This window comes from Pseudophryne corroboree, chromosome 1 (assembly GCF_028390025.1).
Source record: "Pseudophryne corroboree isolate aPseCor3 chromosome 1, aPseCor3.hap2, whole genome shotgun sequence".
NCBI lineage: Eukaryota > Metazoa > Chordata > Amphibia > Anura > Myobatrachidae > Pseudophryne > Pseudophryne corroboree.
The window spans coordinates 195,018,215-195,039,192 of NC_086444.1; the positions used below are offsets into that span (position 1 = coordinate 195,018,215).

Here is a 20,978-nt window from a genome sequence, read left to right on the forward strand (position 1 = left end):
GCAATGGTCACTCTGTCCGGAGCCCTTTTAAATAGTACAGAGAATGCCGAGGGTTCTGAAACCGGAAGTCCGTCAGCGGGATGCAGCGCGTCAAACCCGCTGTCTGATTGGCCAATTCCGCACACATGGGTTGCGTTGCCAAAGTACACAAACCCGGCCATCTCCTTGGTTACCCGCTCCGGCAGCATGACGTAGGTGTAGACAGATCGATATTCTGCGTGCAGTGGCAGACAGGTTTCGTTGCTGATGACTAAGTCTCCAGCCATAGGGTTGTTCGTGGAGTAATTAACTCCACAGTGCGCCAACAGTATGGAGATATGTCAGTCCAGAATAAGAAACAATAATCAAAGATCAATAAATTAAAGTGAACAAACTGTGATTACTTGTACAGCAAGGGTGTACCCAGAGGATATGGTGTCTCGATCGCTATATGCAAAAAAGTGCCATATAATGATAAAGCACAGTGGTGGTCAAAATTAGTGAGATAATTAAAATGCAGGCAGCCAACCTAAGTGACAGTGGTGATTACAATAGCCGTGCAGTATCAAGAGCATAGACAGAGTGTTACCTGTGGGTCAAGGATTGTCCCTAGTACAATACCTAGTATTCCCATGTTGTCTCCATACATGGTACTAACTGGGCCCAACACTGCTTAATTACCAAGTTCGGATGGGATTGGATGGTTTCCAGTGTGGTATGATTGTATCAGTCAAATGTGCCCCTATGTAATAGTACACAGTGTGATAGTGCCATCCCTCATCTCTCAATCATAACATATCCCGTATGCTAATATGTAAGGGTGGGCACCACTAATGGTGCCAGTGTCTGAGAGACAATGGGGAGGGGTGGGGAAGGTGCACCAAGTTCCTTGATACAACACCCAGTATTCCCACCTTGTCTCCAAGTGTGGTACTGACTAGGCCCATCACTGCTTAATTGCCAAGATCAGACGGGATCGGATGGGATCCAGTGTGGTATGGTAGTATCAGTCTCCATGGTATGGAGGATAGGAATGCAAGATAGTGCAGGACAATCAGGGGTTAGCAGGTGACAATTGATAAGGACATGTCAATGATAATGTGACATGACACACGGCGGTGTCTCTGAAAAGTAAACCAACAAAGATTAGACTCAATACAGTGATGTACAGAGTCAGAGGAAGCATCCTAAGCGGAATTCTTCATTGAGCCCATTTGGGGCCAATGTTTGAAGTCTATCAATCCATTGATGTTCTCTCTGTAGAAGAATCTTGTTGCGGTCACCACCCCTTTGGAGCGGTGGGATTTGGTCCAAGATGCAACACTTGAGTTGGTTGATAGTGTGTTTAGCTTCCCTAAAGTGTCTGGCCACAGGTAAATTTGCAAAGTCACCTGAGGCCCCCCCAGGGTGATGCTCTTTTTGATTGTGGAGCGATGTTGGCTTAAGTGTTCTTTTAGCATTCTGCTAGTCTTTCCAACATAAAGCAGGTTGCATGGACATTTCAACACATAGACCACAAATTTACTGTTGCAGTCAAGCCTTTGTCTAATGGTATAAGTCTTGTTATCCTGAGGGTTAATAAACCGATTGCCAAGTAACAAGAAAGGACAGTTTGGACAGCCTGTACATTTGTAAACCCCTGTTTTGGTAGTCAACCAGTGAGAAGGTGTATTCTTTTTCCTTTTAGAAAAATCTGTTACAACAAGCATGTCTTTCAAGTTGGGTCCTCGTTTATATGCAAATCTGGGTGGTTGCGTGATGGCTTTAGCCAAATTAGGATCTGTGCTAATAAGATGCCAATGTTCATGGATCTTGTTGCGAATTAATTTAGAAGCAGTGGTGTACATACTGACAAAATTAAATCTGTCATTGTCTCTGTTGGAGGAAGTATCTTTACTAGATAGGAGTTCCTCTCTCCTTATCTGGCCAATCCTTGTAAGTGCCGTATCGATCTCTTCTTTTGAGTATCCACGGTCGAGGAAGCATTGATCATGGACTGTAGAGCTGAGGGTATGTCAGCAGGGTCAGAGGTGATACGTAACACTCTGAGGAGTTGTGAAAACGGTAGACCTCCTTTGAGCGGTGCCGGATGGAAGCTGGTAGAGAGCAAGAGGGTGTTTCTATCAGAGTCTTTGCAATAAATTCTGGTGGTCAGTGCGTTGTTGGAGAGGAGGATGGATACATCCAAAAAGTTGATTTCTGATTTGCTAAACGTGAGGCTTTTTTCCATTTTGGAGGAAGTGAGTGTTTATATATCAATTGCCAGGACCCTGCACCTGAATTTATTGTTACTGACATAGAGTGCTGTCATTTCTGTTACATATATAGATATATATAGGGGGGGGGGGGTCACCAATATTTTTCTTACCTCCGGGCAACTGGGACAAACTTACGTCACTGCCTAGTGCTTATCCCCTTTTTTGTAAGATCTGTAAGTGTTACAATGTCGGAGTATAATGGATGTTTTTAACTCTATAGAATACCCTTATGTAATATTATACTGTTGCAATGAAGACCCTTCTTTGTAATTTTGAATACCTTCCATGCCTAATGCTTGTTTGAAGTAGAGAGAAAAGCATCATCATCAGTTTTATTAAGCGGCACGTATGCTGAAACGTCCTCCATTATATCATGTCACAAAGAGGTTTGGAAACAGCTTTCAGAGGTTGTTGTTGTTTTTTTTTTACATTAGCATTTCTTATTTAGTTTTTCTGGTGTTGTAGGAGGAAAAAGTTTTCTTAGTACCGCAACAACCTTCAGGAAAGGTTATTCTTGCTAATTTACAAGCTAAATCCTAACTTTGTTCTTGTCTTCTATTCACAGCATACAGACCACAAACCAGTTCCACTACTGGAAAGCGAAGAGCAGGAGTATTTGCTAGCGTTAAAACAAGAGCTGCGAGGCACCATGAAAAGATTGCCATACTTTATAGGAAAAGAATCTAAAAAGCAAAGTACTTAACTTTTGTTTCTCTATACTCTGACTATGAATATTTCCATTAGAAATGTGACCTTATTCTCTATGGATAAAATAGTAAAGCTATGTACTGTACTTGTTGTCCCAACAATCTGGCAATTTGTCTTCCACTGGAAGGTCACGATATCTGCCCTACAAATTAGGGTTTTCTGCAGCGGGGTACACTGTATTCCACAGGGAATAACATCAGGGTGTAGAGTAGGATCTTGATCCGAGGCACCAACAGGCTAAAAGCTTTGACTGTTCCCAAGATGCTCGGCTCCGCCTCCTCTATAACCCTGCCTCCGTGCACAGGAGCTCAGTTTGTAACTAAGTTGGTGCCTACAGTGCAGGCAGCTAACAGGCAGGGCTGCTCCAGCAGCCCTAAGAAGAGCTATTTTAAAGAGGAGATAGAAGACTTCAAGGGCTGCAGCAGAGGCACTCTTAGTGCTAGATATCATTCTGATATCTCCTGCTTCAGCTCCATCACCTCCCCCAGCGGCGCTGTATACTCCCGCGTCCCTGGTTGCCGGGTACTTACAGCAGAGGCTCCGGTTCTTCACCCTGGGCGCACACACTAACCGAAGTTCTCCGGGATCACGTGGCCGCACTCAGAGAGGAGGTAAGAGGGTCCCTCAGGCAGGACCTGCTGGAAATCGCAATCCGCCACCGCTATTAGGAGGCGGGTCGCGCTCGCTGGTGTGGACACTGTGGCAGTACAGGGACCCCACTAGACCACCAGGGCAAGGGCACAGGTCAGATTAGGCTATAATAAGATTTTAATCACCGGTAAATCTATTTCTCGTAGTCCGTAGTGGATGCTGGGACTCCGTAAGGACCATGGGGAATAGCGGCTCCGCAGGAGACTGGGCACAACTAAAGAAAGCTTTAGGACTACCTGGTGTGCACTGGCTCCTCCCACTATGACCCTCCTCCAGACCTCAGTTAGGATACTGTGCCCGGAAGAGCTGACACAATAAGGAAGGATTTTGAATCCCGGGTAAGACTCATACCAGCCACACCAATCACACCGTATAACTCGTGATACTATACCCAGTTAACAGTATGATAACAACTGAGCCTCTCAACAGATGGCTCAACAATAACCCTTTAGTTAGGCAATAACTATAAACAAGTATTGCAGACAATCCGCACTTGGGATAGGCGCCCAGCATCCACTACGGACTACGGGAAATAGATTTACCGGTGAGTAAAATCTTATTTTCTCTGACGTCCTAAGTGGATGCTGGGACTCCGTAAGGACCATGGGGATTATACCAAAGCTCCCAAACGGGCGGGAGAGTGGGGATGACTCTGCAGCACCGAATGGGCAAACTCTAGGTCCTCCTCAGCCAGGGTGTCAAACTTGTAGAATTTAGCAAATGTGTTTGACCCCGACCAAGTAGCTGCTCGGCAAAGTTGTAGAGCCGAGACCCCTCGGGCAGCCGCCCAAGAAGAGCCCACTTTCCTCGTGGAATGGGCTTTCACTGATTTAGGATGCGGCAGTCCAGCCGCAGAATGTGCAAGCTGAATCGTGCTACAGATCCAGCGAGCAATAGTCTGCTTAGAAGCAGGAGCACCCAGCTTGTTGGGTGCATACAGGATAAATAGCGAGTCAGTTTTCCTGACTCCAGCCATCCTGGAAACATATACTTTTCAGGGCCCTGACTACGTCCAGTAACTTGGAATCCTCCAAGTCCCAAGTAGCCGCAGGCACCACAATAGGTTGGTTCACATGAAAAACTGATACCACCTTAGGAAAGAATTGGGAACGAGTTCTCAATTCCGCCTTATCCATATAAAAAATCAGATAAGGGCTTTTGCATGACAAAGCCGCCAATTCTGATACACGCCTGGCCGACGCCAAGGCCAACAGCATGACCACTTTCCACGTGAGGTATTGTAGCTCCACGGATTTAAGTGGCTCAACCCAATGCGACTTCAGGAAATCCAACACCACGTTGAGATCCCACGGTGCCACTGGAGGCACAAACGGGGGCTGACTATGCAGCACTCCCTTAACAAAAGTCTGAACTTCAGGCAGTGAAGCCAGTTCTATTTTGGAAGAAAATCGATAGAGCCGAAATCTGGACCTTAATGGAACCCAATTTTAGGCCCATAGTCACCCTGACTGTAGGAAGTGCAGAAATCGACCTAGCTGAAATTCCTCCTTTGGGGCCTTCCTGGCCTCACAGCACGCAACATATTTCCGCCATATGCGGTGATAATGGTTTGCGTTCACTTCTTTCCTAGCTTTAATTAGCGTAGGGATAACTTCCTCCGGAATGCCCTTTTCCTTCAGGATCCGGCGTTCAACCGCCATGCCGTCAAACGAAGCCGCGGTACGTCTTGGAACAGACAGGCCCCCTGCTGCAGCAGGTCCTGTCTGAGCGGCAGAGGCCATAGGTCCTCTGAGATCATTTCTTGGAGTTCTGGGTACCAAGCTCTTCTTGGCCAATCCGGAACAATGAGTATAGTTCTTACTCCTCTCCTTCTTATTATTCTCATTACCCTGGGTAAGAGAGGCAGAGAAGGGAACACATACACCGACTGGTACACCCACGGTGTTACCAGAGCGTCCACAGCTATCGCCTGAGGGTCCCTTGACCTGGCGCAATATCTTTGTAGCTTTTTGTTGAGGCGGGACGCCATCATGTCCACCTGTGGCCTTTCCCAACGGTGTACAATCATTTGGAAGACTTCTGGATGAAGTCCCCACTCTCCCGGGTGGAGGTCGTGTCTGCTGAGAAAGTCTGCTTCCTAGTTGTCCACTCCGGGAATGAACACTGCTGACAGTGCTAACACATGATTTTCCGCCCATCGGAGAATCCTTGTGGCTTCTGCCATCGCCATCCTGCTTCTTGTGCCGCCCTGTCGGTTTACATGAGCGACCGCCGTGATGTTGTCTGACTAGATCAGCACCGGCCGGTGTTGAAGCAGGGGTCTAGCCTGACTTAGGACATTGTAAATGGCCCTTAGTTCCAGAATATTTATGTGTAGGGAAGTCTCCTGACTTTTCCATAGTCCTTGGAAGTTTCTTCCCTGTGTGACTGCCCCCCAGCCTCGAAGGCTGGCATCCGTGGTCACCAGGACCCAGTCCTGTATGCCGAATCTGCGGCCCCCTAGAAGATGAGCACTCTGCAGCCACCACAACAGCGACACCCTGGCCCTTGGAGACAGGGTTATCCGCCGATGCATCTGAAGATGCGACCCGGACCACTTGTCCAACAGATCCCACTGGAAGATCCTTGCATGGGACCTGGCGAATGGAATTTCTTCGTAAGAAGCTACCATCTTTCCCAGGGCTCGCGTGCCTTGATGCACCGACACCTGTATTTGTATTAGGAGGTCTCTGTCTAGAGACGACAACTCCTAGGACTTCTCCTCCGGGAGAAACCCTTTTTATCCTGTTCTGTGTTCAGAACCATACCCAGGAACAGTAGACGCGTCGTAGGAACCAGCTGCGACTTTGGAATATTCAGAATCCAGCCGTGCTGTTGTAGCACTTCCCGAGATAGTGCTACTCCGACGAACAACTGCTCCCTGGACCTCGCCTTTATAAGGAGATCGTCCAAGCACGGGATAATTATTTCGGCCATTACCTTGGTAAATACCCTCGGTGCCGGGGACAGACCAACGGCAACGTCTGGAATTGGTAATGACCATCCTGTACCACAATTTTGAGGTACTTCTGGTGAAGAGGGTAAATAGGGACATGCAGGTAAGCATCCTTGATGTCCAGTGATACCATGAAATTCTCCAGGCTTGCAATAATCGCCCTGAGCGATTCCATTTTGAACTTGAACCTTCGTATATAAGTGTTCAATGATTTCAATTTTAGAATGGGTCTCACCGAACAGTCTGGTTTCGGTACCACAACATTTTGGAATAGGACCCCGGCCTTGTTGAAGGAGGGGTACCTTGATTTCACCTGCTGGAAGTACAGCTTGTGAATTGCCGCCAGTACTACCTCCCTTTCTCCGAGGGCAGCAGGCAAGGCTGATGTGAGGTAACGGCGAGGGGGAGTCGCCTCGAACTCCAGCCTGTATCCCTGTGATACTACTTGCAGAACCTAGGGATCCACCTGTGGGCAAGCCCACTGGTCCCTGAAGTTCCCGAGACGCGCCCCCACCGCACCTGTCTCCACCTGTGGAGCCCCAGCGTCATGCGGTGGGCTCAGAGGAAGCGGGGGAAGATTTTTGATCCTGGGAACTGGCTGTCTGGTGCAGCTTTTTCCTTCTTCCCTTGTCTCTGTGCAGAAAGGAAGCGCCTTTGACCCGCTTGCTTTTCTGAAGCCGAAAGGACTGTACCTGAAAATACGGTGCTTTCTTAGGCTGTGAGGAAACCTGAGGTAAAAAATTTTCTTCCCAGCTGTTGCTGTGGATACGAGGTCCCAGAGACCATCCCCAAACAATTCCTCACCCTTATAAGGCAGAATCTCCATGTGCCTTTTAAAGGCAGCATCACCTGTCCACTGCCGGGTCTCTAATACCCTCCTGGCAGAATGGACATTGCATTAATTCTGGATGCCAGCCGGCAAATATCCCTCTGTGCATCCTTCATATATAAGACGACGTCTTTTTAATATGCTCTATGTTAGCAAAATATTATCCCTGTCCAGGGTATTAATATTATCTGACAGGGTATCAGACCACGCTGCAGCAGCACTATTTATGCTGAGGCAAATGCAGGTCTCAGTATAGTACCTGAGTGTGTATATACAGACTTCAGGATAGTCTACTGCTTTTTATCAGCAGGCTCCTTCAAAGTGGCCGTATCCCAAGACGGCAGTGCCACCTTTTTTTGACAAACGTGTGAGCGCCTTATCCACCCTAGGGGATATCTCCCAACGTGACCTATCCTCTGGCGGGAAAGGGCACGCCAGCAGTAACTTTTTAGAAATTACCATTTTCTTATCGGGGGAACCCACGCTCTTTACACACTTCATTCACTCATCTGATGGGGGAACAAAACACTGGCTGCTTTTTCTCCCCAAACATAAAACCCCTTTTATGTTGTACTTGGGTTCATGTCAGAAATGTGTAACACATTTTTCATTGCCGAGATCATGCAACGGATGTTCCTAGTGGATTGTGTATATGTCTCAACCTCGTCGACACTGGAGTCAGACTCCGTGCCGACATCTGTGTCTGCCATCTGAGGTAACGGGCGTTTTTTGAGCCCCTGATGGCCTTTGAGACGCCTGGGCAAGCGCGGGCTGAGAAGCCGGCTGTCCCACAGCTGTTACGTCATCCAGCCTTTTATGTAAGGAGTTGACATTGTCGGTTAATACCTTCCACCTATCCATCCACTCTGGTGTCTGCCCCACAGGGGGCGACATCCCATTTATCGGCCTCTGCTCCGCCTCCACGTAACCTTCCTCATCCAACATGTCGACACAGCCGTACCGACACACCGCACACACACAGGGAATGCTCTGACTGAGGACAGGACCCCACAAAGTCCTTTGGGGAGACAGAGAGAGAGAGTATGCTAGCACACACCAGAGCGCTATATAATGCAGGGATTAACACTATAACTGAGTGATTTTCCCCCCAATAGCTGCTTGTATACACATATTGCGCCTAAATTTAGTGCCCCCCCTCTCTTTTTAACCCTTTGAGCCTGAAAACTACAGGGGAGAGCCTGGGGAGCTGTCTTCCAGCTGCACTGTGAAGAAAAAATGGCGCCAGTGTGCTGAGGGAGATAGCCCCGCCCCTTTTTCGGCTGACTTTTCTCCCGCTTTTTTCATGGATTCTGGCAGGGGTAATTTATCACATATATATTATATATATAATATATATATATATATATATATATATATATGTATATATATATATATATATATGTATGTATATATATATATGTATGTGTATATATATATATATATATATATATATATATATATATTGTGATAATTTGCCAGCCAAGGTGTATTATATTGCCCTCAGGGCGCCCCCCCCCCCAGCGCCCTGCACCCATCAGTGACCGGAGTGTGAGGTGTGCATGAGGAGCAATGGCGCACAGCTGCAGTGCTGTGCGCTACCTTGTTGAAGACAGAAGTCTTCTGCCGCCGATTTTCCGGAACACTTCTTGCTTCTGGCTCTGTAAGGGGGCCGGCGGCGCGGCTCCGGGACCGAACATCGAGGTCGGGTCCTGTGGTCGATCCCTCTGGAGCTAATGGTGTCCAGTAGCCTAAGAAGCCCAAGCTACCACCAGTAAGGTAGGTTCGCTTCTTCTCCCCTTAGTCCAGGCATGTCCAAACTGCGGCCCTCCAGCTGTTGAGAAACTACACATCCCAGCATGCCCTGTCACAGCTTTTGCATTCTCTGACAGCAAAACTGTGTCAGGGCATGCTGGGATATGTAGTTTCACAACAGCTGGAGGGCCGCAGTTTGGACATGCCTGCCTTAGTCCCTCGCTGCAGTGAGTCTGTTGCCAGCAGATCTCACTGTAAAATAAAAAACCTAAAATATATTTTCTTTCTAGGAGCTCAGGAGAGCCCCTAGTGTGCATCCAGCTCAGACGGGCACAAGATTCTAACTGAGGTCTGGAGGAGGGTCATAGTGGGAGGAGCCAGTGCACACCAGGTAGTCCTAAAGCTTTCTTTAGTTGTGCCCAGTCTCATGCGGAGCCGCTATTCCCCATGGTCCTTACGGAGTCCCAGCATCCACTTAGGACGTCGGAGAAAATTCATTTTATTAAGGCCCGCAGCACCCGGTGGTGAAGTCCAGCAAGGGGATAAGGCTCTGGCCTGTAGCCCCTCCCCCAGCCCCTGGGCGCCATTTAGAGTAAATGTTCCCGCCCTGGAGCTGCATCTCTCTGTCTTCTTCACTCCCTGTCAGTGTTTGGGCGCCATTACACACAGCTGTGCTGATTCTGGGACTGCTGGTTGATGTCTCCCCTGTAAAGCCGCCCGCATCATCAGCGCTGTGCATTTACAGGACACTTAAGTATTCTACATGTTGTTTAGACAGTGTTAGTTAAGAACAAGTGCATTACTACAGGTGTATTTAGTACAAGTACCCTGTGATATTCATCCAGTTTTTACTGTGCATTGATATATCTGTTTATATACATAACTTTACTCAGTAATAGGGCGGGATTCAATTCTTTTCACCCCTTTACACACCCATTCTGTTTCTGCCCTCAGGGACGTTGTATCATTATTTCAGCTCGCTACTCCTGGAGTAGCGAGGCACCCAACCCTTTACACAGCTAAACCTGATTACTATGGGTGCAATATGCGCGATAACAGAGATCGTTTTAGAAAGGAAATTGGGCGTGATATATCATTTGAATCTCACCCACAGTATTGCTAGTCCAGTGCAGTTTTATTGTTTGTCATAATTCCTGCATTGTACATGTGACTGTGTGTGTGCATATAGCTGCTGGGTGATCTCTACGCCGTGTATCTCACTCCTACTGCTATCCCTGTATTCTGTAACCTGAGGGGGCTCCGTGTGTCAGGGTTTTTAGATAATATAGGTATTTCACAGGATATACGTATTTTGTATTTTTCTCTGTGTTTTTCAGTCACATTTTACCTCAGAAATCCTCTGTGCTGTCCACTGCACGGGGGGTTTGTGTTAGGTATTATATCTCCTGACATTGTACTGTGTCGCCTGTGGTTTACACTTTCATATCATGTCAGCTACATGGGGGCGATGGGTCTGGGTCTGGGTCTGATTCCGCCATGCACGGTTATGATGTCCCAGATGCATTTGAGGATAACATGGCTGCAGAAGGTTCAGGTCTTGGGGGTTCTGTACCCCCCAGTCAGTTTGTAACAACGGGGGCACATCAGGGCCCGCCTTGGTCTGCCTTTTCTAATTTAATGACTACGCTGGTAACTAGACTTGCGCCCCCTATGGGACCTACTATGCCTTATATGGTCCCTGCGGTTAATCTACCATGGACAGATGCTCTGTCCACTCAGTTACAGCAATTGAATAACTCTTTGGATAAACGTATTCCTGACCCTCGCCCGCCTAAAACTAAACCTAAGAAGTTCTCTAAGCGGGCTGTTACTTCCTCTCAATCCACACATGTTCCGGATACCTCTTCCGATGAAGATGGCTTGTATACTGACCCCACAGACTCTGATCATGACGTTTCTGATGGGGAATCTGTTTCACAGGTGGATGTTCCTGATCTATTAGAGGCTATTAGGCTCATTCTTCAGATTGATGATGATCCTGAGCCTGCTACTATATCTAAGAAACCGGACAGGTTCAAACGTCAGAAGGTTACTAAATTGTATATTTTATAGATATAATTATACTTATATAACCATATAAGAGAGCGCAAGATACTGAATAAGTAGATACAATTTATTTAAAATCTTAAAAGGTATATAATATATATATATTCAGATGAGCTACATAAATGCTAAATGTGGAGCAAATAATCAGCTGACCTTCACTGATAACTATTAATAAACCATTATTGTCCCGTGAGAAGGAAATATCCAATAATTGCTTGAGGACAAGATGCGGAGTGTTAATGAATACAATAACCTGCTTCCAACTCCATAAGATGAAGAAAATCCACAATGATTTGTAAATGCCTCTATGTATACTATGTTGGAAAAAGCATATTGATGAGGTTGTTTTGAAAGCCGCCTACACGGAGATGAGCTTTGGATTCTCCTAGCCTGCGTACTGCTTCACTTTTAAACCCCCACACATACACATCCGTCCAGACCGCTGGACGCTCACAGCAAGTATGATGATATGCTGCAGCCATATCCTATGGCACAAGGAGGACCATGCAGTGCGGGAGCTGCTGTGTAGAGACGAAGGCAGGTCCCAAACAAGGCAATGTGCGGACGTTGGCAGGTCCCGGGGGGGGAAGGTAGACGCGGCTCCACGGCAGCAAAGATGATCGGCTAATTGCCTGAAAGCAGGTATGTAGAGGCGGTCAGACACGTAGATGGTGTTACTCCAGCCCTAATTAATGCGTTTCTTCGACTTAAGGGCAGACGGTTTCATCAGAATAAGTCTGATTCTGATGAAACCGACTGCCCTTAAGTCGGAGAAACGCATTAATTAGGGCTGGAGTAACACCATCTACGTGTCTGACCGCCTCTACATACCTGCTTTCAGGCAATTAGCCGATCATCTTTGCTGCCGTGGAGCCGCGTCTGCCTTCCCCCCCCCCGGGACCTGCCAACGTCCGCACACTGCCTTGTTTGGGACCTGCCTTCGTCTCTACACAGCAGCTCCCGCACTGCATGGTCCTCCTTGTGCCATAGGATACGGCTGCAGCATATCATCATACTTGCGGTGAGCGTCCAGCGGTCTGGACGGATGTGTATGTGTGGGGGTTTAAAAGTGAAGCAGTACGCAGGCTAGGAGAAGCCAAAGCTCATCTCCGTGTAGGCGGCTTTCAAAACAACCTCATCAATATGCTTTTTCCAACATAGTATACACAGAGGCATTTACAAATCATTGTGGATTTTCTTCATCTTATGGAGTTGGAAGCAGGTTATTGTATTCATTAACACTCCGCATCTTGTCCTCAAGCAATTATTGGATATTTCCTTCTCACGGGACAATAATGGTTTATTAATAGTTATCAGTGAAGGTCAGCTGATTATTTGCTCCACATTTAGCATTTATGTTGCTCATCTGAATATATATATATATTATATACCTTTTAAGATTTTAAATAAATTGTATCTACTTATTCAGTATCTTGCGCTCTCTTATATGGTTATATAAGTATAATTATATCTATAAAATAAACTGTTTATTTGGGTAAACACAGATACCCTACATGGGAGCTGCAGTTTATATGTAACCATATTAGAGTGAATTTTATACACTGGTTATAACTTACCTTAGCGCCTGTATTGATTTTGCTTCAATAGTAAAATCAATATTAATTGTTATATTGAGGTTACTAAATTGGTTTTACCTCATTCTGACCACTTGGCTGACATACGTCAGGAATCCTGGGAGAACCCCGCACAAGAACATGCTAGCCCGCTATCCCCTTGCGGCAGAATTTAGTAAAAATTGGGAAACGCCACCGCCGGTGGATTTGCAAATAGCTCGGCTGGTGGTGTCATCTGCTCTGCCTGTCAGTACCGTCGCTTTTCTCAAGAAGCCGACCGATAAGCGCGTGGAGGGCTGCTTAAAAGCTATCTATACCCTTGCAGGGGCTGCGCATAGGCCCATCGTTGCGCCTACTTGGGCCGCAGAAGCTATTGAGACATGGGCTCAGGAAATAGAGGCTGAGTTTCCATCCAATTTTTCTGAACATGCCAGACAATGTCTCTCTTATATTGTCACGGCATCTCATTACCTTAAAGAAGCAGCTTCAGATGCAGGTGTTCTGGCAGCCAAGGCTGCTACGACATCCATTTTGGCTCACCGTATTTTCTGGTTGCAGTCCTGGTCAGTGGACTTGGACTCTGGAGGTGCTCCCGTTTAAAGGAAACATCCTCTTTGGTGAGGATCTCAACAAGATTGTCGCTGACTTGGCGTCTGCTAAGACTGCATGTCTTCCTTTCGTTCCTTTCACCCTCTGGGTAAAGCAAAGGGTCAAGCGTACCCGAAACAATCTCGCACTTCCAAAACCACCAAGCCCAAGCCTAAACGTGCCTGGGCTGCCCGTCAGCCGGCTTCCAAATCTGACAAGCCTGCGGCATGATGAGGCGGGTCTCCCCCTGGGGGATCCCAGGGTGGGAGGCCGACTTCTACAGTTCACCCAGGTATGGTTGAAGACCACTTCAGATGCTTGGGCACGGGAAGTCATCACTCATGGATACGCTATATCCTTCAAGACACGTCCCCCCTCCTCGCTGTTGCCTGACGGACATCCCTTCGGATCAGGTGAAGGCAACAACTCTCCATTTAGTGGTACAATCCCTCCTGGACACCGGAGTGGTAGTGCCGGTGCCTCTGGCTCAGAGGGGCAGGGGGTACTATTCAACGCAGTTACTAGTCCCCAAACCGAATGGTTCCTCCCGGCCCATTCTCAACCTCAAATCCTTGAACAAGTTTGTGAGGGTCTCCAAGTTTCGTACGGAGACCCTTCACTCTATTGTCCTGGCTTTGGAACCAGGGGACTATATGGTATACCTGGATATACAGGATGCTTACCTACATATCCCTATTGCCATGTCACATCAGCAATACCTGCACTTTGCTATGGGCAATCTCCATTACCAATTCCGGGCCTTACCATTTGGTCTGACCACGGCTCCGCGAATTTTCACCAAGGTCATGGCAGTTATGACGGCTTCACTCCGCCGTCGGGGTATCCGGATCCTGCCGTATCTGGACGACCTGCTGATCCTGCCAAATTCCCCAGAAGTTCTCCTCCGTCATTTCGATCTGATGGTCCAGTTTCTGCAAGCCCACGGGTGGCTCATCAACTGGAAGAAATCATCCCTGATCCCTGCCCAGAGCATGGTGCATCTGGGAGCGTTGTTGGACACACACAACCAGAGGTTGTTTTTGTCATGGAAGAAAGTCTTGAAGCTTCAGGACAAGATACGTTGCTTCCTCTCTCATCCGCGGGTGTCGATACACTCGGCGATGCAAGTACTAGGCCTCATGGCATTGGCTTTCGACATGGTGGAGTATGCTCAATTTCACTCCCACCCTCTGCAGAAACTTATTCTTGCCAAGTGGGATGGCCTGCCTCACCGGATCAGGTGTCAAATGATCTCCTTGTCTCCAGAGATCCGTCTGTCACTGACCTGGTGGCTACAGGACCAACAATTGAGCAGGAGTCGTCCCTTCTGGATCTCCAACTGGGTCCTTCTGACAACGGATGCCAGCCTGAGGGGTTGGGGCTTGGTGTTGGAGCAACACTCTCTTCAGGGTCGGTGGAGTCTCTCCTGCTGATAAACATTCTGGAATTGCGGGCAGTGTTCAATGCTCTGAAACTGGCCCGGCATCTGGTACTGCACAGGCCTGTTCAAGTACAGTCAGACAACGCCACCACAGTGGCGTACATAAATCATCAAGGTGGTACACGAAGCCGCATGGCAATGATGGAAGTGTCAAAGATTCTTCAATGGGCGGAACGCCATATTGGCAGTGTTCATTCCGGGGGTCCTCAACTGGGAATCGGACTTCCTCAGTCGTCAGGACGTACATGCCGGAGAGTGGAGCCTTCATCCAGAAGTATTTCAACTCCAAGTGGACAAGTGGGGCCTACCAGATGTAGACCTGATGGCACCTCGACATGATCACAAGGTTCCGGTCTTCGGAGCAAGAACAAGGGATCCTCAAGCGGCATTTGTGGATGCACTGGCAATTCCATGGAACTTTCGGTTACCGTACATGTTCCCTCCGGTGTCACTCCTGCCCAGAGTAGTAAGGAAGTTCAAGCAAGAAGGAGGAATCCTTCTTCTAATAGCTCCAGCGTGGCCCAGACGGCATTGGTTCTCAGACCTACAGGGTCTCTCGCTAGAGCGTACGCTTCTGCTTCCGCAACGACCAGACATCCTCGTTCAGGGCCCTTGTGTTTACCAGGATTTAGCCCGACTGGCTTTGACGGCGTGGCTCTTGAAGCTTCCGTACTGAGGGCCAAAGGATTTTCTGAGGCGCTCATTCAAACTATGTTGAAGGCCCATAAGCCGGCTTCTGCTCGGATTTACCATAGGGTCTGGAATTCTTACTTTGCTAGGTGCGCATCTAACAATCATGACATTTACAAGTTTAGTACGGCCAAACTTTTGGCCTTCCTACTACAGGGCCTGGACTTGGACCTTCGGCTGGCCTCCCTCAAGGTTCATATTTCTGCCTTGCCGGTATGGTTTCAGAGAAAAATTGCGACTCTGCCTGATGTTCATACATTCACTCAGGGTATTTTACAGATTCAACCTCCCTATGTCCCACCTGTGGCTCCTTGAAGTTTGTCGGTGGTTCTGGAGGCTTTGCAAGAGTCTCCGTTTGTACCTCTTGATTCGGCGGACCTTAAGTGGCTTTCCCTCAAGGTCTTGTTTCTGCTGGCTATTGCCTCTGCTAGACGGGTATCTGATTTGGGTGCCTTGTCTTGTAGGTCCCCCTATCTGATTTTTCACCGTGACCGGGCGGTTCTTCGAACGCGCCCTGGTTATCTACCTAAGGTGGTGTCTTCGTTCCACCTTAACCAGGAGATTGTGGTTCCGGTCTTTGTCTCTCCGGATTTATCCTCCAAAGAACGGTCTTTGGATGTGGTACGGGCTCTCCATATCTATGTGAAGAGGACAGCCTCCGTTAGGAAGTCTGATTCTCTATTTGTACTGTTTGGTTTTCACAAACGTGGCTGGCCTGCTAACAAGCAGACCTTGGCCAGATTGATTAGAATGGTGATTGCACGTGCTTATGTACAGGCTGGCCTTCCAGCCCCTGCTGCCATCAAAGCCCATTCTACTCGGTCTGTTGGACCTTCTTGGGCGGCCCGCCGTGGTGCGACCCTTGAACAATTGTGCAAGGCAGCTACGTGGTCCTCAGTGAACACGTTCATAAGGTTCTATGCCTTTGATACTTCCGCCTCCCAAGATGTTTTGTTTGGACGACGGGTTCTTGTGCCCGGTACAGTGCGTCCACTCCCATAAGGAACTGCTTTCGGACATCCCCGATGTTATTCTCTGTGGAATACAGTGTACCCCGCTGCAGAGAAGGAGATTTATGGTAAGAACTAACCGTTGTTAAATCTCTTTCTGCGAGGTACACTGGATTCCACAGGGCGCCCACCCTGAAGCACTTCGCTTCTTTGGGTTTGTATGGCATTAGCTGCTGATACCTTCTCTTGTCATGAGAAGGTGGTGTACGTGGCTACTAACGGTTGTCGTCTCTTTTACCTGCTACTGCATTGGACTGGTTAACGAAACTGAGCTCCTGTGCACGGAGGCGGGGTTATAGAGGAGGCGGCGCTGAGCATCTTGGGAACAGTCAAAGCTTTTAGCCTGTTGGTGCCTCGGATCAAGATCCTACGCTACACCCCGATGTTATTCCCTGTGGAGTCCACTGTACCTCGCAGAAAGAAATTTAACAACGGTAAGTTCTTACCAAAAATCTCCTTTTTTTTTTTTTAAGCTACATTTTGTTTGTTTGTTTTTTTGTTTGTTTTTTTGGGGGGGGGGGGTATACATTTAATATTTTCTGCCACCCCACCCTGAGTTTCCATATGCCCACCAATAAGGAGGATAAGGTAATGCGGATAAAGCATATAAAATATGGACAGATTATCAGGAATGCACGCACACGTCACAATATCGGGACCTTTTGGCCTATATAATCTATCAAGGCCGACCAATCATATAATCAAAGACGAGCGTTTCTAGACGTTTTTGAACTGTTATCTGTGTTCTGCCAGAACGCTCATGCCCACACGCTGTTCAATAAACCTGATCAAAATCGGCCGAATAATTGTATGGTGTATACCAAACCAGGGAAGTAAACAAGTAAACATTGGCACACACTGGGCCTGATGCAAGTGTGTTTGGGGACGCATCTCCTGGGTTTCAGTGCACTGCGCATGTTTCATAAAAAGAAATCAGTGACGGCACATATGCCAAAGCAGGGATACGCACACAGATAGAGATCGCAAGTGCGGATGGATAGATCATACCACTGTTTTCGTAAATGGGTATTTCTAGCAAAACTGAGTGTTATGGAAGTATAAATTAACTTCTACACCTTGCAGTCAGAGGTGAGACGCCTGTTTCAGACAGAGCATTTGCACTCGGCATGTAGTGGGTGCATGTCTAGTTACTAATGATGACTTTTGCGACTGCAGACAGGAAAACAATGGGCGGGGTTACATTCCACATGCAGACACACAGATGTTTGCTATACACGGATGCTTGCATTAGTATGAATAAGATAGTAATGGGTCTAGTCATCAAGATAGGGAAGTAGCTAACTGTAAGTTTCCAAATATATCGTATTATATTGATACAGTATATTTTGAAGTTACAGAGTGATTCAGAAATACATACCTGTCTTGCGAAGCGGTCTGAAAAGCCATCCCCTCAGCCATTCTGGGTAGAAGTGCGGCCCACCAATATATCATAAACTCAGTAAGTACTGTATAGGATGGGGATAAGCGGGACAATTGGCTGCCTGCGGGGATCACATGATGTCATAACTCCCCGCCCATGACTTGGGGATTAATTTGTGCCGCAACTACATTAATACACAAATTCGAGAACATTTCACGGATTCTGTGAGCTAAGGCATGTTAACACATTGAGTTAATGGTTGTTATCAAGGTAATCGGGAGAAGTCAGGGGTCTAATTGAATAGTTCTCGAAGCTTACTCCTATTTTCACCCGCGGTAATTACTGCGGGTAGTTGAACTTACCCTATAACGGAATATCTTGCACTCTGAAAATATAATAGTTCAACCTAGATGATACATCACTGTGCAGGTGGGATGCGGTCAAGATGCTGGCATTCGAAATACCGATGCCCATCAGAATCCCAACATCGGAACTCCAAATGGGTTAGGATCCCGGAGCTGGAATCCCGACAACCGCCATCCCGACCGTAAGTATCCCCACGACGGAAGTTTAGCGCCGGCGGGGGGTGGGGGGGATGTTAGGTTTAGGCATCAGACAGAGGTGGGGGGTAGGTTAGGGTTAGACACCCCCAGGAGAGGTTAGGCTGCGGGGGAGGGTGGGTTAGGGTTAGGCACCGCTGAGGGAGGTTAGGGTTAGGCTGCGGGGGAGGGAGGGGGAGGTTTAGTCAGCGAGGACGGAAGTTAGGAATAGGCACTTTCAAGGGGGGTTAGGGGGGTGGAGAGAGGGGAAAACACCCCTTACCCCTTTCAGACTTTTCATCAGTGGGATCCTGGTGTCGATATTACGTCCGCCGGGATTCCCTGCGCTGGCATATGATACTGATTCCCGGTGTGGATCATTCGAGCGGCAGTGTCTAGGTCAACAATGTTAAGGTCGACCACTCTAGGTCGACAGTCACTAGGTCGACAGGGTTTGAAGGTCGACATGGTTTCTAGGTCGACATGTACTAGGTCGATAGGTCAAAAGGTCGACATGAGTTTTTAATTTTTTTTGGTGTCCTTTTTTCTGTACAGTGACCGGGAAGCCCAATTAGTGCACAGGGTCACCTCGCATGGCTCGCTTCGCTCACCATGGTTCGGGCAAGGTGCCTCGCTCCACTACCGCTGCGCTCGGCACAGGTTAGTATTCCCAATCGTAGTCCGCGTGGATCGTTAAGTATGAAAAAGTAAAAAAAACGAAAAAAACAAACAAACTCATGTCGACCTTTTGACCTGTCGACCTAGAAACCCTGTCGACCTTGAAAACATGTCGACCTATAGTGGTCGACCTAAACATTGTCGACCTAGACACTGTCGATCTTCAGACCGGATCCCACTGATTCCTAGTAAGTACATTAACTTCTGTTTTCTAAGTACTTCCCTCATGGGTGTGTGTAGGTATGTGTACAGTGTATTTGTCTATTTGTATTCCTGATTTCATTATACTTTCCATATTGGCAGCATTAGCTCAGCATTCCCAAATAGTACAATCATAAGCTATTATAACAATCTAGCTGAGATCCCTTATCACATAACCGCTGATCCCAATACATTTCAGCTTGTGTCCAATGTATGCCTTGCTTAAATACAGTATTACTGCTACCAGTATATTATAATTTCTAATATCACATATAACTAAACTCATGTCATCATATCCAGGTGTAAGTATAACTGCTATACTGTAACTATGCACATTAGGAATTGCATTGCTTCCAGTACAGACTATATACATGCCCCAGGCCCTGACCCTACTGCACCTGATGGCATCAGTGTTGTTGATGAATGAAGCATCAAGTACTACCAATCCAGCTGCATCATCCATTGACCCAGAATAGGTCTATGGGAGTCATGTAGGACAATGTATGTGATCATTACCAGCTGAAGTAAGGCTAATGTCTGTCTCTCTAGATTGTGCACTGTCTTCAAGATGAAGTGTTAAGGATGATGCTGCTGTGGATGAGTAATTTGAATTGGGTTCCTGAGAAGCCAGCATAGGGATTTGCAAATAGCTTAATGTACTGTAGCTTGAGATATTCATATGGAAACAGAAGAGACACTCAATTGCAGAGTAGGGGTATGATTACTGGAGGAGAGGTAGATTTGGGTGTTAGTGAACATTTTGGTACCATCTGGTCCAAATGAGCAAAATACGTTGCCCAAGAGAAGAGGTGTCCAGTGAGAGAGGTTGAGATCCTAGAACAGAACCTCAACAGATAGTGGACAGGGGACATTGTTCTAGAGGGATAGACTGAAGGAATGGCTGGATAGGTAGGAAGTGAATCAGGGGAGAACTGTTATAAAGGCCAATGGAGAGAAGGCTTTAGAGGAGAAGAGAGTAACCAGCAGCATTGAAAACAGCAGAGACGGTCAGGAGGATAAATATGGGGAATTGGCCTTCAGACTTCACAGTAAGTATATGGTTGTTCACATGTGTGAGGGGAATCTCAGTGCAATGTTGGGGGCAGAATCTCAGTTGCACAGGGTGGAGAATGATAAGATAGGAGTTAAAGTTGGATTCAAGACACTCGGGCAGATTTATCAAAGCTTGGTGAGAGATAACGTGGAGAGAGATAGTGTACTAACCAATCAGCTTTTAACTGGCATTTCCCGTCTGTGTTTGAAAAATGACAGGAGCTGATTGGTTGGTACTATATCTCTCCACTTTATCTCTCTCCAAACTTTGATACATATTTCCTTCTAGCAGAGGCAAAATAAAAAAGGGATTTAGGGAGGAGGCTGGAAAAAGGCAAAATGATGTCCCAAATAATAGCCTGCTAGATACAGGCACTTGCGCGATTTTCAGCTATTTAGCTCATAGATTTAAAGGTTGGTTTTTAATTTATTGCTGCTCTAAACCTATAGTATGAGGCAGAATCACACTGGCGCCTGCAACTCTCATGCTATGTTATTTGGGGCGATGTGTTGTTTCATTATTTTGACTTCTATTTCAGGTATTGAAAGGTACATTACAAAGTATGAAACTGAAGCACAAAAAAAACTGAGTGAGGAGTGGACGCCAGGTAATACTCCTGTGA

At 47.2% G+C, this 20,978-nt stretch overlaps 1 protein-coding gene and 2 pseudogenes across 5 annotated transcripts in view; 1 reads left to right on the forward strand and 2 right to left on the reverse strand.

The window, feature by feature from the left end:
• The window catches only part of POLR3G (RNA polymerase III subunit G), a 112,947-nt gene that overhangs the window by 83,997 nt on the left and 7,972 nt on the right, over positions 1 to 20,978 (forward strand). For all 5 annotated transcript variants that reach the window (XM_063963993.1, XM_063963991.1, XM_063963994.1 and 2 more), the window contains 2 exons: positions 2,803 to 2,932; positions 20,895 to 20,963. In XM_063963993.1, coding sequence (XP_063820063.1) covers positions 2,803 to 2,932; positions 20,895 to 20,963 — 199 coding nt within the window. The remainder of the gene's footprint in view (positions 1 to 2,802; positions 2,933 to 20,894; positions 20,964 to 20,978) is intronic.
• Positions 589 to 708, reverse strand: LOC134933414 (5S ribosomal RNA; annotated as a pseudogene).
• LOC134945401 (5S ribosomal RNA) lies at positions 869 to 988 on the reverse strand (annotated as a pseudogene).